Source organism: Bombina bombina, chromosome 9 (assembly GCF_027579735.1).
Source record: "Bombina bombina isolate aBomBom1 chromosome 9, aBomBom1.pri, whole genome shotgun sequence".
In the NCBI taxonomy this organism is placed as follows: domain Eukaryota; kingdom Metazoa; phylum Chordata; class Amphibia; order Anura; family Bombinatoridae; genus Bombina; species Bombina bombina.
The window spans coordinates 42,098,061-42,115,622 of NC_069507.1; the positions used below are offsets into that span (position 1 = coordinate 42,098,061).

Genomic DNA, 17,562 nt, shown 5'->3' on the forward strand with positions numbered 1-17,562 from the left:
CAGACTTTAACCCATTGCACTTAAAAAGGAGTGCATACACAGACTTTAACCCATTGCACATAAAAAGGAGTGCATACACAGACTTTAACCCATTGCACTTAAAAAGGAGTGCATACACAGACTTTAACCCATTGCACTTAAAAAGGAGTGCATACACAGACTTTAACCCATTGCACATAAAAAGGAGTGCATACACAGACTTTAACCCATTGCACTTAAAAAGGAGTGCATACACAGATTACATATTTTCATGTTGCCACAGATTAGCAGTCCTATATTATAATACAAAAACATCCTATATCTTGAAATGTTTTATAATAAGTGATATGACTTTAAAGTGTGACAATCACCTTAAAAGATAAAGAGACATTGAGATTTTTTATATGTGCTTCTGCATTTGCTATGTAGCATGTAGCTGGGTCAAAGTTCCGAATCCTGCAGGATACACTACAGCCTCGCTGGAGACAGTAGACCCCCACCCCCCCTACAATTTTACATATATAGTAACATAGTAGATTAGGTTGGGGAAAAACAAAAGCCCATCCAGTTTAACCTATACAGATCCTACCTGATTTACAATAAAAGCTCCAATTGAGCTTAAAGGGACATAAAATCCACATTTTTCCTTTCATGATTCAGATAGAGATTGTGATTTTCAACAACTTTCCAATTTACTTCTATTATCTAATTTGTTTTGTTCTCTTGCCACACATTGTTGAGAAATGATATATAGGTAGTCTCAGAAGCTACTAATTGGTAGTTGCACATATATGCCTTGTGTTGTTGGTTCCCTAATGCATTCAGCTAGCTCCGAGAAGTGCATTGCTGCTTCTACAACAAAAGGATACCAAGAGAATGAAGCAAATTAGATAACAGAAGTAAATTGAAAAGCTGATTAAAGTTGTATTCTCTATATGAATCAAGAAAAAAAATGTTTGGGTTTCATGTCTCTTTAATCCCATTAAAAAGGTGACCCATTTAACACAAGTAATCATATCCCTGAATTCTGTTTCTAGCCAGAAATGTATCTAAGCCATTTTTAAATGTATCTAAACTATTGTCATTCACTACCTCCTTAGTCAATGAGTTTCACAATGTTATTGCTCTTACAGTGAAAAAATGTTTACATTGCTGGAGATTAAATCTCTTTTCCTGTAGCCTTATATTGCGCTCTCTTGTCACAACAAATTTCCTCGAAATAAACAGAGCTTCTGCCAATTCTGTGTAGGGACCATGAAAATATTTATATTCAGAGGTAAACTACAGGAAAACCTGACAAAATAAATAAAGGTTATGCAACTTTTTTTACCATGTGCAGCACTTTATGGGGAATTCAATTTTGAGTTTGTTATTTTAACTGGTAGTTAAAGTATTAAATAACTTTTTTTTATGTTTTGGTAGTGGATATTTAGAAAGATGAATGTAACATGATTTCATGGGTGTATGTTACAGAGACTAATTAACATAGTGTAACATGATTTTATTGGTGTGCGTCACCAAGACAAGTTAGCATAGTGTAACATGACTTTAGGGGTGTGTATCGCGGAAAATGATTAGCTTAGTGTAACATGATTTCATGGGTGTACATCACCAAGACCAATGTCATAGTGTAACATTACTTCTGGGGTGTGTATCACAGAGACTAATTAGAATAGTGTCACATGACTTTATGGGTGTGTATCACAGAGACTAATTAGCATAGTGTAACATGACTTCAGGGGTGTGTATCATGGAGACTAATTAGCATAGTGTAACTTGACTTTATGGGTGTGTTTCACGGAGACTAATTAGCATAGTGTAACATGACTTCATCGGTGTGTATCAAGGAGACTGATTAGGGTAGTATAACATGACTTCATATGTATTTATTAAGGAGACTGATTATCATAGTGTAACATGACTTCAGGGGTGTGTATCACAGAGACTAATTAGCATAGTGTCACATGACTTTATGGGTATGTATCACGGAGACTTATTAGCATAGTGTAACATGACTTCAGGGGTGTGTATCATGGAGACTAATTAGCATAGTGTAACATGACTTCATGGGTGTGTATCAAGGAGACTGATTAGGATAGTATAACATGACTTCATATGTATTTATTAAGGAGACGGATTATCATAGTGTAACATGACTTCAGGGATGTGTATCACAGAGACTAATTAGCATAATGTCACATGACTTTATGGGTGTGTATCACGGAGACTAATTAGCATAGTGTAACATGACTTCAGGGGTGTGTATCATGGAGACTAATTAGCATAGTGTAACTTGACTTTATGGGTGTGTTTCACGGAGACTAATTAGCATAGTGTAACATGACTTCAGGGGTGTGTATCATGGAGACTAATTAGCATAGTGTAACTTGACTTTATGGGTGTGTTTCACGGAGACTAATTAGCATAGTGTAACATGACTTCATCGGTGTGTATCATGGAGACTGATTAGCATAGTGTAACATGACTTCATGGGTGTGTATCAAGGAGACTGATTAGGATAGTATAACATGACTTCATATGTATTTATTAAGGAGACTGATTATCATAGTGTAACATGACTTCAGGGGTGTTTCAAGGAGACTGATTAGCATAGTGTAACATGACTTCATGGGTGTGTATCAAGGAGACTGATTAGGATAGTATAACATGACTTCATATGTATTTATTAAGGAGACGGATTATCATAGTGTAACATGACTTCAGGGATGTGTATCACAGAGACTAATTAGCATAGTGTCACATGACTTTATGGGTGTGTATCACGGAGACTAATTAGCATAGTGTAACATGACTTCAGGGGTGTGTATCATGGAGACTAATTAGCATAGTGTAACTTGACTTTATGGGTGTGTTTCACGGAGACTAATTAGCATAGTGTAACATGACTTCAGGGGTGTGTATCATGGAGACTGATTAGCATAGTGTAACATGACTTCATGGGTGTGTATCAAGGAGACTGATTAGGATAGTATAACATGACTTCATATGTATTTATTAAGGAGACTGATTATCATAGTGTAACATGACTTCAGGGGTGTTTCAAGGAGACTGATTAGCATAGTGTAACATGACTTCATGGGTGTGTATCATGGAGACTGATTATCATAGTGTAACATGACTTCAGGGGTGTTTCAAGGAGACTGATTAGCATAGTGTAACATGACTTCATGGGTGTGTATCATGGAGACTGATTAGCATAGTGTAACATGACTTCATGGGTGTGTATCAAGGAGACTGATTAGGATAGTATAATATGACTTAATATGTATTTATCAAGGAGACTGATTATCATAGTGTAACATGACTTCAGGGGTGTGTATCACGGAGACTGATTAGCATAGTGTAGCATGACTTCAGGGGTGTGTATCACGGAGACTGATTAGCATGATTTCATGACCCTTTAATTTAAATATATTTTATTATAAACTTTTAAGATATATAAATAAAAAAGAATCAATATGATAAATTAATTCACAAAATCACAATAGAAAATGGCTGCACTTTTGCCTGGCCAAACTACCATACTTGATATGTTTTGAGGCCATACCCCTTTATTAGCTGTGTACAGCCTGGAGCTCACGCTCCTTTTCTAACTTTACTCATGTCCATCTCATTTTTACAAATTGAATAGTGATATACCTGAAACACAAAGTTCTCATCAAATTGTGGGTTCAGAGTTTTGCGTTTAGTCTTTGACTGCAGGTAGCGTCGCTCATCTGGAAGGAGGTGCATCTTTACAAATGGGTTGCAGGATTCTGAGCTGAAGCGCAAATTCCTTACTTTAATTAATGAGACCACAAGTCTTTCTGATTCTTGTTCATATTCCACTGCAAACCAAATGCGTCCAATATTACCATCTGGGAAATCTAATTCTTCATTGTCTTCTGAATATTTGTACAATGCAGGATTAATAGAGCCCAAGACATATGATCCTCCTTGCAATAAGAAATAAAAACAAGTTAATTTTATCATTGCAAAAATACTCTTATCTCACAAGAAATACAAATCTATTTTTACACATCAATTGACATTACTCACTATTGAAATCAAATTGGTCCTCCGACACCTCAGAAATACATTCTGGCATTTATTAAATTAAACATGGATACAGTTGTAAGATGAAAGATGGGTATGTGCTTGAGTGTGGGTAGCCTAGTTTTTGGTGATTTGGGTGGAGTCTAGATATTCTTGGTCAGTTACTGGCCAAGAGAAAACCGGGACATAAAGAAAGGAGGGAGAGCTTGAATTTTAAATTTGGAATTGTTCTGAAAATTGGGGGCAATTAAGAAATATGATTTACTTGACAGGGGGATTTAACACATAAATCATAATCGTCATATAACAGATGATATCTAGTATCAAAAGAAATGGTGCAAAATGGAAAAAATACTAATGAGAAACTTGTTATTGTTTTTAGGGATAATCATATTCAGTTCATCAATATGGCAGAGTATCAAAACCTTCCTGCCTAAGGAGAATGGAATCTTAATCAGTCCTGTCAATCATATTATTACTTAAGCAGAGAAATTCATAAATCGGGGCCTGTTTATGGACCTTGAGAATTTGAGTGAGCTGTTCCTGTTTTACAGATTCTAATGTTCTTAAAATGGTTAAAAATATATTTTGTTCAAGCTGATAGTCTGTGGAAGGATAGATGCAAAGGTAGATTTCAAACTATTTATAATGAGACATTGGGGTTAAATATTAGTAGTAGGACCTATAGACATCTTCTAAAATAATCATTACTTTAAAAAGTCATCTTGCCAATATTTAATGGAAAAATTCTCATATCTATAATTTTCAATAACGCAGTCACGTGTATCCTACTACTACTGCTGATCGTTCTAGATTTTATATAATAACCTTTTTGCTTATGCTGAAGACTGTGCTCCTAACTCAAGGTAAGTTGTTATCAGAAATATATATAGGCTGGTTTTATACAACAGACAAAGCTCTTGGAGATCCTACATGGTCCCTGTTAATGAGGGGCCTATAAAGAAAATATTATAAGACACCTTACCAAGAGAACAGAAGGACGATCGAGGAAAGAAGTCAGGTGCTACGTAAGGTTCGCTGTCTTCTTGGATCCGTTCTCCATTCTGCAAACCAACCCAGTCTCGTCCATGGAATTTGGGTGGAACTATAAATGGAACACTTTTAGCCCTGAAGTCAATAAGAATAATTAATATCAGATTGCAGAAATACTTAATTGATTCCAGCTTATAAAGCAGTAAAAGAAGAAGTAATAATTCCACACATTTTTTTATACTCTCTTGTGCAACCAGTAAAATTTATTACTACTTAAAAGGACATGGAAGACAGATTAAACTTTCACAATTCAGATAGTGTGAATGATTAAAAATAAGCTGTATAACTTACTTCTGTTATAAAAGTTTCATCTTTTGTTAGGCATATAGGAGGCTGCATGGGGAAGGATAGTGTCACAGGCAAACCGTGTGCTGGGTCATGGGCTTGGCTCAGAGTCAGACAGTCGCTTAAAATCAGGTCAATCCTTGACTCCTTAATGGAATACTATATCCAAAAAATGTATTCAATAAATCAGATAGAGCATGCAATTTTAAGCAACTTAAATTTACTACTATTGTCAAATTTTCTTTGTTTTCTTGCTATCTTTATTTGAAAAGCAAGAATGTAAAGCTTAGGAGCTGGCCCATTTTTGGTTCAGAACCTGGGTTACGCTTGGTTATTGGCTGTCTGAATGTAGTCACTAATAAGCAAGTGCTATCCAGGGATCTGAACCTAAAATGAGCTGGCTCCTAAACTTTACATTCATGCTTTTTGAATAAAGATAGCAAGAAAATGAAAAAAAATGATAATAGGAGTAAATTAGAAAATTTCTTAAAATTAAGAAAGTTTCTTAAAACTGCCTGCTCTATGTGAATCACAAAAGAAAAATATTTGGGTTCAGTATCCCTTTAACTTTGAATACAAAACTGTGTTACAATCCTATATACAGTAGTAGTTCTAGAGAGTTCTTGGGGGCTGCCATTTATTAATATAAAGATTTATAATTGATGGAACCACTACCAAAAGGCTAAAAGGTCCCTAATACAGCCCTACAAATAACATATACAAAAACGGAAGGGGACTGCACTCTCATACTGGACTGGGTACACATCCTATCACCCTGCAACATGCTCAGCCCTGGGTGCTCAATAGCACTCTCAGGAAGCTGTGCTGTCCCCAAAGTCCCAGGCAGTTAACCCCAGACAAGTCTGGGTGCAAGGCACATAGGGAAAATTACAAACAAGTTTACACAACACACAGAGAAAGTCTAGCACTCATATGCAAGCTGTCAGCTAAGATTAAAAGCAAAACTGGAAGAGTTAGTTATTGCATCTGGCCAAATGGGACAAGTCCAGGTACCACGTCAAGGTCTCTCTGCCTGGGACTCTGGGGACAGCAAAGCTTCCTGAGAGTGCTATTGAGCACCCAGGGCTAAGCATGTTGCAGGGTTATAGGATGTATACCCAGTCCAGAATGAGAGTTCAGTTCCCTTCCGTGTTTTTTTATATGTCTAGGGTAATTACATAAGTCTGTGAACCCTTGAGTTGTTCCCAGTTTGTTGGATTGAGAGCTTGCATTGTATGGCTGTATTAGGGACCCAGGTTTTGGAAGAGACCTTGACGTGGTACCTGGGCTTGTCCCATTTGACCAGATGCGGTAACTAACTCTTCCAATTTTGCTTTTAATCTTTGCTGAGAGCTTATAAGTGAGTGCTGGACTTTCTCTGTGTGTTGCATTCATTTATTTTGTAATTTTCCCTATGGGCCTTGCACTCAGACTTGTCTGGGGTTAACTGCCTGGGACTCTGGGGACAGCACAGCTTCCTGAGAGTGTTATTGAGCACCCAGGGCTGAGCATGTTGCAGGGTCATATGATGTGTACCCAGTCCAGTCTGAGAGTGCAGTCCCCTTCTGTTTTTTTGTATATGTTTAGGGTGATTACGTAAGTCTGTGAACCCTTGACTTGTTGCCAGTTTGTTTGATTAAGAGCTTGCATTTGTATGTTGTTGTGTGTGTATATTTGTATTGTCCCACACAGAGGGAAATTATAGATATATGCTCTAATTCATTACAGTATGCCATTTTTACTGACCCTAATAATTATTTAACCCAACAGAGCTAAAATAAAAATAAAAACTTCAGGAGGATTGTAGCCTAATTAGTTTTTTTTTGATGCAGGTAAGTTTCCTTAAAAAATTAAATTATGCATAGATAAAAAGGTAATTTCATTATTTAGCTTGCCTGCTATTCCTGTAATTTGAATCTGAAGAATTCCTTCTGTGGATTCCAAAACCTTGAGCCTCCTACATTATGCAGAGTGATTGCTTTATATCTGCAGTAGCTCAGTTATATCTGTATTTATATATGGCCATAGCAAAGGCAATAAGGAAAAAAAAAAACACTCAAACGGCTTTTAATGGATTGTGTTGTTGGACTGCAAAACATATGACAGTTTTAAAGGGACAGTCAACACCAGAATTGTTATTGTTTTAAAAGATAGATAATCCCTTTATTACCCATTCCCTAGTTTTGCATAACCAACACAGTTATATAAATACACGTTTTACCTCTGTGATTATCTTGTACCTAAGCATTAGCAAACTGCCCGCTTAGTTCAGTTCTTTTGACAGACATGCATTTTAGCCAATCAGTGCTGGCTCCCTGGAACTTCACGTGTGTGAGCACAGTGTTATCTATATGACACACATGAACTAACACCCTCTAGTGGTGAAAAATTGTCAAAATGCCCTGAGAGAAGAGGTGGCCTTCAAGATCTTATAAATTAGCATATGAACCTCCTAGGTTTAGCTTTCAACTAAGAATACCAAGAGAACAAAGCAAAATTGGTAATAAAAGTAAATTGGAAAATTGTTTAAAATTACATTCCCTATCTGAATCATAAAAGTTTATTTTGGACTAGACTGTCCCTTTAAATGCTTTAAATCATTTATTTTGTATGCAGATTATTTGCACTGCATTGACTAGTTTCTAATGGATACATAAAAAGTGACTTTAATGTCATTTAAAGTGCGCAAAGCATTACAAGTGGAGCACAACCAAAAGTGAAGGGTGCTAAGCATATTGCACAATCTGCTAATAGAAGTGAACTATAAAAAATTAACATGGATGACATTTATTTAGAGCACCCCATCCATTAAATGGGTAATGCAGGGTGCACTATTATCAATAATTTTTCAAGTGGTCAGTTCAGTCTTGCGCTTGTGCAGAACAAAAATATTGCTGGAAAATTAACACTTTTGGAGACCTGCAGTAAAATTTCAACACTTGAAAATGTTCATAAAAAACACGTATAATGTATTTCACTCATATTTATGCATATTAAATGTACAATAAAGGTTTATTATGTCAATAAATGTTTTAACAATTATTTTAAGGGATATTGTATATAACAAGGTGTTGAATATATATACACTATCTCACAAAAGTGAGTACACCCCTGACATTTTTGTAAATATTGTATTATATCTTTTCATGTGACAACACTGAAGAAATGACACTTTGCTACAATGTAAAGTAGTGAGTGTACAGACTGTATAACATTGTAAATTTGATGTCCCCTCAAAATAACTTTTATAAATAATTTTCCCTCCCCAGTGTCATGTGACTATAAGAAGACTGCCAAGACCCTAAAACTGAGCTGCAGCATGGTGGGCAAGACCATACAGCGGTTTTACAGGACAGGTTCCACTTAGAACAGGCCTCGTCATGGTTGACCAAAGAAGTTGAGTGCTGGTGCTCAGCATCATATCCAGAGGTTGTCTTTGGGAAATAGACGTATGAGTGCTGCCAGCATTGCTGCAGAGGTTGAAGGGGTGGGGGGTCAGCCTGTCAGTGCTCAGACCATACGCAACACACTGCATCAAATTGGTCTGCATGGCTGTCGTCCCAGAAGGAAGCCTCTCCTAAAGATGATGCACAAGAAAGCCCGCAAACAGTTTGCTGAAGACAAGTAGACTAAGGACATGGATTACTGAAACCATGTCCTGTGGTCCGATGAGACCAAGATAAACGTATTTGGTTCAGATGGTGTCAAGCGTGTGGGGCGGCAACCAGGTGAGGAGTACAAAGACAAGTGTGTCTTTGTACAGTCAAGCATGGTGGTGGGAGTGTCATGGTCTGGGCCTGCATGAGTGCTGCCGGCACTGGGGAGCTACAGTTCATTGAGGGAACCATGAATGCTAACATGTACTGTGACATACTGAAGCAGAGCATGATCCCCTCCCTTCGGAGACTGGGCCGCAGGGCAGTATTCCAACATGATAACGATCCTAAACACACAAAGGTGATGGACTGGCCAAACTTGTCTCCAGACCTAAACCCTATTGAGCATCAGTGGGGAATCCTCCAATGGAAGGTGGGGGAGCGCAAGGTCACTAACATCCACCAGCTCCATGATGTTGTCATGGAGGAGTGGAAGAGGACTCCAGTGGCAACCTGTGAAGCTCTGGTGAACTCCATGCCCAAGAGGGTTAGGGCAATGCTGGAAAATAATGGTGGCCACACAAAATATTGACACTTTGGGCTCAATTTGGACATTTCCACTTAGGGGTGTACTCACTTTTGATGCCAACGGTTTGAGTTATTTTGAGGGGAGAGCAAATTTACACTGTTATACAGGCTGTACACTTACTACTTTACATTGTAGCAAAGTGTAATTTCTTCAGTGTTGTCACATGAAAATATATAATAAAATATTTACAAAAATGTGAGAGGTGTACTCATTTTTGTGAGATACTGTATGTATATATATATATATATATATATATATATTTCTTTTTTTTTTTTTAACAACTTATATTTCAATACAAAATCATAAAGTAAGTGAAGAACGCTATAATTTGACCTTTAGCTTAGCGTACCTACGATTTAGCACACCATCAGTAAATAAGGCTTAAGCGATAGCCAACATGAGTTTTTTGCTCAACCCCATATAAGTTTGTTATGTGAGGGATTTAATGCACCTATACTATCAGGAGTTCAGATGTTAGCTTTTTCTAGACTTTTGCTCGACTGCAAATTTTTTACTTAAGTGGTATTAACGTTAATAATTTTCCGCTTCTAATCTAGGCCTTAATGTTTGTTTGATTCTGCAGAACCTGAAATATGTTGTTGTGCAAGTTCTGCTGTAAGCACTTGAAGAAGCCTGGCAATCATCCATCATGAATTTTGTGTAGACCTGCTAATTGTTATTATCTACTACAGCAAATATAGTATAGATAAGGCAACAAATATTAAGCATTAAGACTTTTCTTCTCAATAATTCTCATATTTCTGCCATCATTTACAGATACACGCAACAGTAGAGTCACAATTAAGAAATCTCTTACCCAGGATCCTTGATTTGAGCTGCTGAAGATGCCACAGCCAGTTCTGCTGAGATACCCCTCATGCTAGTCGGTGTGCTTACGTTGTAAAGCTCTTCATAGGAGGGAGCAATGCAGATCTTTTTCCATAGGACGTACACCCCAATCCCAATAAGAAGCAGAAAGAGGACGGCTCCAATGATACCTCCAGCTACAGCAGCCACCTGTTCTAATTTAAGAAAAGTCAGAAAAGTAAACAGTTACCCTGACCCAGGTCAGGATATGAAGACAAGATTTCTTCATATTTATTATTGGCTGTGTAAAATTATTGTTTACATTTCATAGAATAATGAATATACAGAGTGTTTGTCATAATAAAACAGCAAGAACAGGCAACAATGGCAAAGAAACCCCCCATTAACTTACAGTCAGATACATACCCATTAACTTGCAGGCAGATACGTGCCCATTAACTTACAGGCAGATACGTACCCATTTATTATAGGTAGATACGTACCCATTAACTTACAGGCAGATACGTGCCTATTAAATTACAGGCAGATACGTGCCCATTAACTTACAGGCAGATACGTGCCCATTAACTTACAGGCAGATACGTGCCCATTAACTTGCAGGCAGATATGTACCCTTTTATTATAGGTAGATATGTATCCATTAACTTACAGGCAGATACGTGCCCATTAACTTACAGTCAGATACGTACCCATTTATTATAGGTAGATACGTACCCATTAACTTACAGGCAGATACGTGCCTATTAAATTACAGGCAGATACGTGCCCATTAACTTACAGGCAGATACGTGCCCATTAACTTACAGGCAGATACGTGCCCATTAACTTACAGGCAGATACGTGCCCATTAACTTACAGGCAGATACGTGCCCATTAACTTACAGGCAGATACGTGCCCATTAACTTACAGGCAGATACGTGCCCATTAACTTGCAGGCAGATATGTACCCTTTTATTATAGGTAGATATGTATCCATTAACTTACAGGCAGATATGTACCCATTAACTTGCAGGCAGATACGTACCCATTTATTATAAGTAGATATGTACCCATTAACAAGGGAAACATAAAATTTTAGCAAAAATCCTGCATCCACCTTAAAACCCGTATTTATTGTGCTGAAACATATGATTATTTCCATTTCAAGAATTGTTTAATTCCTGAGTGGTCTTGAAATTTTCTTTGAGCATATTAATTTAAAGGTTACAAACATAGTGATCTCTTTTGCTCGGCAGATATTATTATTAGTAGTATTATTATCAGTTATTTGTAGAGTGTCAACAGATTCTGCAGCGTTAAAAACATGGGTCTAATATGCTAAGTAACAATTATGGCAGACAAAGGGATAGAGGGCCCTGCCAAGAGTTTCTCTGTTGTAAATCAGGTCTCATGAAGGTGATCTACAAAGCAGCTGGGCTGGTAGGCTTACATGCTAAGGGGTTCAAGGGGGATAATTAAAGGAGAGGAACTAAGATAATAAAATTATACTGTATATTATACACATCCCTGAACAGTAGAGTCTTTAAGGAATGCTTGAAAGTTTGAAAACTAGGGGAGAGTCTTGTGGAACCAGGCAGAGAGGTCCAAAAAATAGGGGCCAGTCTGGAGAAGTCTTGTAGACTGTAATGTGAGGAGGTAACAAGATAGGAGGAGAGGTGGTCATTAAGAGAGCGAAGGGGACGGAAGGGAGAGTATCTGGAGATTAGGTTGGATATATAGAGTGGAGCAGTGTTATTGAGAGCTTTAAAAGTTTGGAGAATCAGAAGTTTGTGTTTTATTCTGGAGGATAGAGGAAGCCAGTGAAGGGACTGGTGGAGAGGCGCAGCACATGAGGAGTTCCGTGTAAGGAAGATCACCCTGGCAGAGGCATTTATTATGGATTGTAAGGGAGATAGACAGCAGCAAGGGAGGCCGGAGAAGATGGAGTTGCTATAGTCAAGGTGGGAAATGATGAGAGAGTGGAAAAAGTCGTAGTTATGTCTTGTGTGAGGAAGTGGTAAATTTTGGAGATGTTTTGAAGGTGGAGGCAGCAGGAATTGGCCAAAGAATGAATGTGGTGAGTGAAAGGAGATCTGAGTCAAGTATGACCCCAAAACATTGAGCATACGGGGTTGGGTTAATGATGTTATTATCAACAGTTATAGAAAGTTGGGGGGTATGTATTTTGGAAAAATGGGGGAGGGGGAAAAAGGAGCTCAGTTTTGGAGAGATTTAACTTAAAGGGATACTAAATCCAATTTTTTCTTTCATGATTCAGATGCAGCGTGCAATTTTAAGCAACTTTCTAATTTACACCTATTATCAAATTTTCTTTGTTCTCTTGCTATCTTTATTTGAAAAAGAAGGCATTTACGCTAAGGAGCCAGACATTGTTGGTTAAGGACACTGGACAGCACTTGTTTATTGGTCGGTGAATTTAGCCACCAATCAGCAAGCACAACACAGGTTGTGAACCAAAAATGTGCTGGCTTACATTCTTGCTTTTCAAATAAAGATAGCAAGAGAATGAAGAAAAATTGATAATAGGAGTAAATTAGAGCATGCAATTTTGAGCAATTTTTGGGGGGTTCAGTGTCCCTTTAAGGTAGTGAGAGGACATCCAGGATGAAATATTAGAAAGAAAGTTAGTGACACGAGTAAGGAAGGGGTGGGTCTGGTGCAGAGATGTAGATTTGGGTATCATCAGCATACAAATGGTATTGAAACCCATTACTTGTTTTTGTTTTTTAATGGAATATTGTTGTAGGTTTGTCTGCACGAGCATATACATACTGTATATATGAGGTTTGCCATATAAATATACAGACGTTCAGAAAGTATTGATACCCTTCCACTTTTTTTTAGGAAAAAGCACAATTTTCTCTGAACTAAGTAAAAAGTGACAAAAGTATTTGGTATTCACCTTCTTTATTTCAAATGTTATAGAACAGAAACTTCACTTTTGATTTATGACTTCACATATTACTTTAAACAGTAAAACAAATGATAATGGCACTGGCAAAAATATAGATATTCAAGGGACAGTCTACAATAGAATTGTTATTGTTTTAAAAGATAGATAATCCCTTTATTACCCATTCCCCAGTTTTGCATAACCAACACAGTTATATTAATATACTTATTACCTCTGTGATTACCTTGTATCTAATCCTCTTCTGACAGCTCCCTGATCACATGACTGTGACTATTTAAAATCTAGTTGCATTTAGTACTGTGTTGTGCTAACTCTTAAATAACTTCCCAGGGGGCCGTGAACACATTGTTATCTGTATGGGCCACATGAACTTTTAAAGTATATTAATCTAACAATGTTGGCTGTGGAAATCTGGGGAATGGGTAGTAAAGGTGTTATCTATCTTTTTAAACAATAACAATTTTTGTGTAGACTGTCCCTTTAATCTAATATTTCGTAACACAGTCTTTGGAGACAATAACTGCAATCGAGCACTTTCTGTAGCACTGAATAAGATTTTTACACTTTTCGATTGTGATTTTGGACCACTCTTCTTGAACAAACTGTTCTAGTTATCTCAGGTTTGATGGGTGACTTTTCCCAACTGTGAAATTTAGCTCTTTCCGCAGATGTTCGATAGGATTCAGAGCTAGACTCATAGAAGACCACTTCAGAACAGTCCAATATTTTCTTCTCATTCATTCCTGGCTACTTTTGAGATATGTTTTAGACCCATGATCTGTGACTAAGACACAGCTTTCTGACACTGAGCAGTGCGTTTTGCTCCAGAATGCCTTGGTAGTCTTCTGATTTCATTGTGCCCTGAACAGATTCTAGGCATCCAGTGCCGGAGGCAGCAAAGCAACCCCAAAACATCATTGAGCCTCCATGTTTCACGGTAGGGACAGTATTCTTTTCATTGAAAGCTTCTTTTATCCTTCTGTAAACATGGAATTGTTGTGATTTGCCAGAAAACTCTACCTTTGTTTCGTTTGTCCAAAGGTCATTCTCCTACAAGGACTGTGGCTTGTCAACATGCATTTTGGCAAACTCCAGTCTTACCTTTTTGTGTTTCTCTCTTAAAATGCATGGGTACCAATACTTTTAATTGCATGGGTACCAATACTTTTAATTGCATGGGTACCAATACTTTTGACTATATCTGTATATGTGACTGATTGTATGTGTGCTACATATATTCAGAGGTGCATTATGCAAGAAGGTCTGTGCCTAGGGCAGCATGATTAGGGAGAGCAGAACATTTTGTGGGGTAGCTGTATGGCATGATGTCTTCCCATTTTAAGCTCCTCAAAAGCTTTATTTTTTAATTTGATTACAAATCCCTTCATGAGTCCATGGCCTCTGGTAAGGAAAAATATTTAAGGCAGACATGAGCTAAAATTGTAAATGGGGGAAAACACAGGTTTTAAATGTGCCACTCCATATACAGTATATTTGTACATGTTTACAAAGAGGTTTTTTTTCTTTTTGCAACAATTAGCACCAGACTTGTTCTGGGGCCAGTCTTGTTGTAAAGAGCAGTTTTTGTTTCATTTTTAGCTGTCTAATGCTGGCCCGGGAGGTTGGCACATTATTTGGCTGATGAAATAGTTTAGAACTACTTGCCCTTTATGTACAGTAGGATTATGCAGAGTTACAAATTGAATATGCTCTATAGATTTTATTTCAGTGCAGATTTTATTTTTGGGTGTTGGTCTGTACATACTTTCTGCTGCATGATCTAGAGCAGAGCTTCTTAAAAATTTTTTTTTACCTGGGACCTCTTTTTGTGTAGGAAAAATGTTTGCCACCCCCATTATTATAATTCAGTCCAAAACAAACGTTTGTCAGATGGGTATCCAATTTGTTGTTTTTTATACATCAATATATCACACAGGTGAGGGGATTATTAATGGAAATAAGTAAATTCAACATTCATAGCTAATTACTAAAGGTTAGACTCCACGTACTTTCATGTAGGCTTCTCCTCCCGCATGTGGTGAAAAGCAACACCTACGCATTTAAAGAGGTACAAAATGAGTCATGTGCCATCCTCACAATAAACAAAATGCAGAAGTGAGTTACTCACTCATACACAAATCCATCCTGTGTGATCAACACAGGTTTCTTAAATTCAAAATTCCTCTAATCCACTAGAAAACCCAGTAGTAGGCAATTTAAACTACTAATCACCAGCTTCACAAATATATTTGTAGCACCACAAGCCCCTCCCCCATATTGTCTATGCTGTTCCAATCCATTAGAAAATAATTTTCAAGAAGCTTTTCCCAACCTTTTTGGACTTTGAAATTCAACAGCCTTGAAGTCTCTTTTTGGTGTGGTATTTAGAGCACCATACAGTATCTTGGCTGTTTGCTCAGCTGTTTTATTCAATGTTAAAAGGACATTTTCCCAATCTATATTAACGTTTGCTTTGAAAGCTACCTGTAAATTTTCCCAGAGTTAAAAGGACATTAAACACCAGTTGTTTTGGGGTTAAAAAAAATGTGCTTGTCCTATTTTTTGGCCTCTCTAGGGAGCATGAAATAAAGAACCAATTTTTACAAAAGCAAAAGGTGTTTAATGTCTCTTTAATTCAAGCCGTATTTTAGTACTCAATGGGGTGCAGGTTTACATAGGTTACCCCTATTGTCACAGCTGAAACTGGGGGGATAGGGGGTAGAGTGTGGGTGATCCAGGGGGAGTTGGGTGACACAGGTCTTGGTTGTGTAGTAACAGAGTCTGAGCAGTTTGGCACAGTTTGATCATTACTGGGAGGTTTAGATTGACGTTTCTTTCAAAGTAACAAACATAAGTTAAATGGAAATTTAAGTGCAAAAAGTGTATGTTCTTATTGGTTAGAACATGCAATTTCTAAACTATCAATGCTGTAACTATGTGTTTAATACCTTTGCATCTTATAAACAGAGTCTATAGTGTAAACATTGCATGCAATTTGTGCACTAGAATGTCCCTTTAAAAGGAATAGTCTAATCAACATTAAACTTTCATGATTAAGATAAAGCATGCGACTTTAAGCAACTTTCTAACTTACTCCTATTATCAACTTTTCTTCGTTCTCTTGCTATCTTTATTTGAAAAAGCAAGAATGTAAGCATAGGAGCCGGCCCATTTTTGGTTGAGTACCTGGGTAGCACTTTCTGATTGGTGTCTAAATGTAGCCACCAATCAGCAAGCACTACCCGGATGCTAAACCAAAAATGGGCTGGCTCCTAAGCTTACATTCAAATAAAGAAAATTTGATAATAGGAATAAATTAGAAAGTTGCTTAAAATTGCATCCTCTATCTGAATCATGAAGGTTTAATTTTGACAAAACTATTCCTTTAACATAAAAAGTCATCATAAGTAACATTTCTAGAACTGATTTTAAATGATCATGTATCTAAGATTCATGCATAGGTAGAAGTTCTACCTTAACAGTGCCATCATTTCTAGATGTATTATTTTCTACATTGACCTGAGTTTAGGCTGTTTGTAGTAATTAGTAGCATATAACGATCTATTATGAGCTGCACACTTTGAAGTTGTCTGTAAGACACCTGCAGAGCCAATTAAAATATGTCTTTTAAACAGGAGACTGAAATGGAATTTGAAATATTTTGAAATGTCACCATATCTCAATATTTGCAAGAAATTTTTGAGCAATATGGAACAAAAACAGAAAGTATACAGTTTCCTGGTGTGAAAAAAAAGCTTTATAATATAGATTACACAGTTCATTGCAGGTGGACATGCCCTTACAATGTGGTCAAGCTATAAATGCTTATTTAATATTTAAATAGATACTGGTCCAGGAAAAAGGTCAAACACTAGTTCTTTTGTCAACAGTGATATAATATTATTTCTGCCCTACAAATTTTAAAATCCATGATCATGTTAATAAAAATCTTTCAACAAATTTGATTAAATGCTATTTTTCAATGGTAGAGAAATTAAAATACAAAATAATTCTATATACAAATTAAGTGACAAAAATAATGCAAGAATTTATTTTTTTTTAACTTAAAATGACATTTCTGGTTTCAATATTACTTTAATAAGTATTTAAGCCCTTTTTTTTAGCTTAAGTTTTGTTATATTAGAAGGCAAATTGCTATCTTTCAAGAATTGTTCATTCACAATCCGATAAAAAGTGATAAACCACAACATTCATATTTTGTTTTAATATAGCCTCAGTCTATGAATATTCTTAATTTGAA

At 36.8% G+C, this 17,562-nt stretch overlaps 2 protein-coding genes across 5 annotated transcripts in view; one reads left to right on the forward strand and one right to left on the reverse strand.

The window, feature by feature from the left end:
- The window catches only part of LOC128639848 (synaptotagmin-15), a 50,647-nt gene that overhangs the window by 32,786 nt on the left and 299 nt on the right, over nucleotides 1–17,562 (reverse strand). For 3 of the 4 annotated variants that reach the window (XR_008399267.1, XM_053692059.1, XM_053692060.1), the window contains exons 2-4: nucleotides 10,376–10,580; nucleotides 5,021–5,163; nucleotides 3,640–3,935 (exon numbers count right to left, since the gene is read on the reverse strand). Coding sequence is in view for 3 of the 4 variants with exons in the window: in XM_053692059.1 (XP_053548034.1) it covers nucleotides 3,640–3,935; nucleotides 5,021–5,163; nucleotides 10,376–10,580 (644 nt within the window). In the remaining variant the exon portion in view is untranslated. The remainder of the gene's footprint in view (nucleotides 1–3,639; nucleotides 3,936–5,020; nucleotides 5,164–10,375; nucleotides 10,581–17,562) is intronic. The other variant, XM_053692062.1, reaches the window with a different exon arrangement.
- LOC128639849 (pulmonary surfactant-associated protein A) overlaps nucleotides 14,189–17,562 on the forward strand; it is a 111,164-nt gene continuing 107,790 nt past the window's right edge. The window contains exon 1 of the mRNA XM_053692063.1: nucleotides 14,189–14,238. The gene's annotated coding sequence lies outside the window, so the exon portion shown is untranslated. The remainder of the gene's footprint in view (nucleotides 14,239–17,562) is intronic.